This window comes from Cynoglossus semilaevis, chromosome 19, assembly GCF_000523025.1.
Source record: "Cynoglossus semilaevis isolate Cse_v1.0 chromosome 19, Cse_v1.0, whole genome shotgun sequence".
NCBI classification, from domain to species: domain Eukaryota; kingdom Metazoa; phylum Chordata; class Actinopteri; order Pleuronectiformes; family Cynoglossidae; genus Cynoglossus; species Cynoglossus semilaevis.
Window position 1 is genome coordinate 16,644,449 of NC_024325.1, and position 5,166 is coordinate 16,649,614.

Here is a 5,166-nt window from a genome sequence, read left to right on the forward strand (position 1 = left end):
TGACAACGCTGCACTCTTTAAACTCTCCTGTGAGAGTGTGGTTATTAACAACATCTATGGCCTCATTTTCACTGTCGTCCTGTTTTCAGGGTCAATTGGGAGCATGGTTCTCACTTATACCAAGATCGCCATCATCTGTCTGACCAGTAAAAGCAAGTCTGTGAACAGTAAAGCCTTAAAGACTTGCAGCACTCATTTGGTTTTGTATCTGATCATGATGCTGAGTGGACTGTTTATTATTATTTTGCATCGTTTTCCAGAGTTCACATATACCAGAAAAATTATTGCCATTTTGTATTACATAGTCCCAGGCAGTCTTAACCCTGTTATCTACGGCATGCAGTCCAAAGAGATTTGTGCATATTTATATAAGATATTCAGGCCCAAGAAGAATCGAGACCAACATTTATAATTGCTTCCATACGTCTCCACAAATTTAGTATGTTCAGCTACATACCATTCCAAAAGTACCTTTTGTCTTATTTTAATAAAATAATAATTTTCTCTGTTCATTTCCACCTTTTACTGCATGAAGTGAAGACATGGCTGCAGTGATCAGCAAATCTACTTTGAGGTCATTTACCTTTGATTTGGTAAATTACCTCAAAAAAAAAAAAAAAAATTAAAATTGTGTTTTCCATTTTTGAGTGTATGTTTCAACATGCTCTATGCAAGTTATAATCTTTGTCACTACATGTTGGCACTGGCCTCCTCCATCCCTGTTTTCTGATTGCTTTCTGGACCAACAGTTCTGTACCTGGGGTCAATACCCTCCTGTGTGCCATTTGTTACCCTTCTGAAACGATCAAGTAAAAGGGGAAAAACAGCATTTGGGTGTCAACTTTCTCTTTTTTGTATGTCTGTGTCATATTTTTGAGTTACCTAATGATCAACACAAAGTAGCAGTGAGTTCCATCTCAAAAATAAATCTAACATATATGAAGTGTAATACTGTTTGGTTAACTTCTTTTCATTATCCATATTCACTTAATATGAGAATTTCTTTTGTTTAACTATGTATGCAAACCAAATTCCAAATAAAATAACTAATCACTGATGCATGTCAAGGACTGAACTGAAAGAAAAAAATATTTTTTCCAGTCACAAAGGTGTATTTCATCATCCTAAGACGACAATGTTAACGTGTACTGATGAGTCAATTCCCTAAAGTTAAGTTTGAGGCTATAAAACAGTTCATTAGAGAATATACTGCTCACTGTGACTCCAAGATTCAACATTAGCAACTGAACAAAAACAACACACTACTGAAGGTATACCTACTTTTCTTAGCTTTAAATGAATTATTCTTTTTTTAATGTTTGTGTTAAAAAAACAGAAGGAAACCGTAGTGATTTGTAAGGATGAAATAATATTGTTAACAGGAGAGAAAAAAAACAACCTTCTTTCTAGGAAGCCAAGAGACTTTAAAGGTTTTAAATATTTACACTAATTTTCTGCATCAACAACTGACAGATAACAACAATAAAAATGATAGTGATAACAATATCTATAAACACCTGTGCTACTTTTGTAAAGCACTTTCAGTTTCAGTATTTGTATTTATCTTGCTTAATCACCTGTTGTACTGTGTACTGATATTTACCTGTTGTAAGTTATATTTGGTAATTATTTACTCAATCAATTAATAAAAAATCATTAAAGAGCTAACAAAAGTACTTTTCTAATTCAGGTGGATGGAAAACTACACTTACAACAGCCTCATGCTCCAGCTGGAAGGCCTGAATGTTTCACAGGGCTCTTTCTACCCTGTTTTTTTTTTTTTCCTTTTGTCCTACCTGTTCATAATGCTCACCAACATAGGCATTGCTGCCATGGTTTTTGCTGATACAAACCTGCATCAGCCAATGTACCTGCTTTTCTGCAATCTGCCATTCAATGACATCCTAGGAAACTCTATCATGGTGCCTCGCTTGCTTTTAGACATGGTGCGTCCATCGTCTGAACGCCTGATCAGTTACTACGAGTGTGTGGTTCAAGCTTTCACCTCACACATGTTCGGAACGGCCAGCCTCACTGTGCTCATGATCATGGGCTTTGACAGATACGTGGCCATCTGTAATCCCCTGCGCTACGCAACCATAATGACCAACAGAATGGTGATGAAGCTGACAGCTTCTGCCTGGGGGGTGGCCTTGGTCTTGGTTGGTATTCTGCTTGGTTTGACCATAAGGCTGAACCGGTGCAGAACACGGATTCAAGGTCCTTACTGTGACAACCCCAATCTTTTTAAACTCTCTTGTGAAAGTGTCTTCATTAATAATGTCTATGGCCTCACGTTCACTGTTGTCCTGTTCACAGCCTCTATAGGGAGCACCATTGTGACCTACAGTAGTATCACCATCGTATGTCTAACCAGTAAGAATAAGTCATTAAACACAAAAGCTCTAAAGACCTGCAGCACTCACCTGGTTGTATATTTGGTGCTGATATTTAGTGGCTTTGCTATTATCATTTTACACCGCTTCCCTCAGTACACAGAGTACAGAAAACTCGCCAGCCTTTTGTTCCACATTATTCCCAGCAGTTTAAACCCAGTTATTTATGGAGTGCAGTCCAAAGAAATACGCAGTTTCTTTTCTAAACTGTTGAAGTCTAAGAAACTTTGCACAACCATTAAGTAAAATTACATGTGATTCAGGATTGCACTGCTGTGTTCTGTGTCAATGGTTGTCAAACAGGATCTATTTAATAATTTAATTATTAACACTGACAAGCATTAATATTATAATCATTGTTATCAGCATTAATCACTGCTTCTATTAATACATTTTGAATTTGACAACCATCTTCAATTGGCCTCTGAAGATGCTAAATGTGTTATGTTGTTTAATGACAAACAATAAAAGTCTAACCTGTCTGATTCTGTATCTTCATGAAATGTTCATGTCACACACTGTCTGGCTGCTTCACGCACTCAACAAACGCAATGTCCTCAAAGTCATTTTGTGATCAAATTTGAAATGTGTCCATCTCCTTCAATAACCACATATATGGCATTATACATGTACTACACTACCATATACTTATATGTACTATATACATGGGCCGAAAACCTTTATCTACCGTGACACACTTTTATTTGTCCACCACATACCAAGACTGTAGGTTGCACAACTGACATTGATATTGCGCCTTATAATGTAATTAATATAATTCTTCCGACCGTCCGACGGTGGTTCAGGAACAGATAATCGGCCCTCGTTACCCCTGTACACTTTGCCGAAAAAGACGCCCGAAAAAAAACGTGAAATTGGGCCAAGCGTCACCAGGTTGTATGTCTCAAAAATCGGGTCAAAACTGGCTAAAACCATACAATGTATGCCCGCCCTTATGGTCCGAAAAATACGGTATCAGTCTGTCTGTCTGTCTGTCTGACTGTCTGTCTGTCTGACTGTCTGACTGTCTGTCTGTCTGTCTGTCTGTCTGTCTGGCCTCAGGTTGGTGCATGTAATGTGCTGTGGCTGTTGATATCAAGATCCAATATCCTGGGCATTTGGCAGGATCCCTGCTGTTGCCAGGTTTGTGCACTCACTCAGCTGCATGACATTATACACCACCCCAAATCAGGAAGGTGACGCAGTGGGGCTCAGCCTGCCAGAGGTCTACCCATCCATCCTCTGATGCACGACCTGCTCCCACCTTGTTCAGGCTTCCAATTACTTTAAAATAATAGGGATGGGGTGTTCATGATAAATGCCTTTTTACAGAGAACCAAAAATGTTTCTTGTTGCTTTAAAATGAAGGTTCACAGTAGTTTTTTTTTAACTTTCTCACTTCACTGCATTTTAAACAAGTCTAGGACATTCTGTTTCTAAATACTCATTCCTTCCTCTAAGTCTTGCATCATTGTTTATCTGAGGTGATGAGGATTGTTAGCTGACCAATGATAATAGCATCTATAAAACATCAGCACAGATTCAGATTCAGTGTTAGTGTGAACTGCCACTGCCAGTGGTGAGGGTGGAGACAAAGAATATTAGGGTGAGGCAGTAAATGTGAGTGTTATTTGCTTTTTCTGTTTTCTGATTACTGACTGAATTAATCTAATTTTTAAAATGTTTTGAACATTGAACATTTTTGGCTGTTGACATAATGGTTTGGTGGCTTTCATGAATTAGTCGATTTTTACATTTTAATGAATATGAAAATGTTTGCACAGCAATTATGAAACTAACATACTATAACTAGCTTTTAATTACTTAACTGCAATGGTGTTATAATCACTTAGAATTATTTCTGATTGTTTTTCAGGATGATGGAAAACTACACGTACAACAGTTTCACACTCCAAGTGGAGGGGCTTCTTCTTTCTGAAGAAATGACATATCCAACGTTCCTGATCTTCTTGTTCTCCTACATTTTCATAATTGTTACTAATGTAGGAATTGTGGTTCTGATTTTTGTGGACAAAAGTCTTCACCAGCCAATGTACTTGCTTTTTTCCAACCTACCACTAAATGACATTCTGGGAAATTCTATCCTAGTGCCTCGTTTGCTGCTAGACATTTTGCGACCCTCCTCTGAACGACTCATCAGTTATTATGAATGTGTGGTTCAAGCTTTCACCACACACATGTATGGCACTACCACTCACACCATTCTCATCATTATGGCATTTGACAGATACGTGGCCATCTGTCAACCACTGCGTTATGCTTCCATAATGACCAACAGAATGGTGATCAAGCTGACGGTCTCTGCCTGGGGGGTGGCCTTAGTCTTAGTGTCTGTTTTACTTGGTTTGACTGTAAGACTCAGCAGATGCAGGACTTTGATCAAAGGGTCCTACTGTGACAATGCTTCACTGTTTAAACTCTCCTGTGACAGTGTGGTCATAAATAATGTCTATGGCCTCACCTTCACTGTGGCTCTGTTCACAGCTTCTATTGGCAGCATTGTTTTTACCTACACTAGAATCACTATAGTCTGTCTAACCAGTAAGAACAAGTCACTGAACAGTAAGGCCCTGCAGACTTGTAGCACTCACCTGGTGCTGTTTCTAATTATGGTGTTTTGTGGACTGTCCAACATTGTTCTCCATCGCTTCCCTGAGACGACAGAGTACAGAAAACTCATGGCCATTCTGTTTCACATTATTACCGGCAGCCTCAACCCAGTTATATATGGAGTACAGTCGAAAGAAAT

At 38.6% G+C, this 5,166-nt stretch overlaps 3 protein-coding genes across 3 annotated transcripts in view; all 3 read left to right on the top strand.

Annotated features, from left to right (window-relative positions):
- The window catches only part of LOC103395628 (olfactory receptor 52N5-like), a 2,182-nt gene extending 1,119 nt beyond the window's left edge, over nt 1–1,063 (top strand). Inside the window, 1 exon segment of the mRNA XM_017041625.2 lies at nt 1–1,063. This exon segment is cut by the window's left edge and continues 30 nt beyond it. Within this exon segment, the coding sequence (XP_016897114.1) occupies nt 1–412 (412 nt within the window). The 3' untranslated portion in view covers nt 413–1,063.
- A 539-nt stretch (nt 1,064–1,602) lies between these two features.
- LOC103395753 (olfactory receptor 4Q2-like) lies at nt 1,603–2,670 on the top strand. The gene has a single exon (XM_008333544.3). The coding sequence runs from the start codon at nt 1,695–1,697 to the stop codon at nt 2,640–2,642; it is 948 nt and encodes a 315-aa protein (XP_008331766.1). The 5' UTR covers nt 1,603–1,694; the 3' UTR covers nt 2,643–2,670.
- Nucleotides 2,671–4,255: 1,585 nt separating this feature from the next.
- LOC103395627 (olfactory receptor 146-like) lies at nt 4,256–5,158 on the top strand (the record flags this gene model as incomplete). The annotated part of the gene is made up of 1 exon (XM_008333388.3): nt 4,256–5,158. A coding segment is annotated over exon 1 (885 nt), but the record flags the coding sequence as incomplete, so codon positions are not given.
- Between the last annotated feature and the right edge of the window lie 8 nt (nt 5,159–5,166).

What these genes read in the sequence shown, in the direction of transcription:
- LOC103395753 (XM_008333544.3), top strand. Translation starts at nt 1,695, where the DNA reads ATGGAAAACTACACTTACAACAGCCTCATGCTCCAGCTGGAAGGCCTG.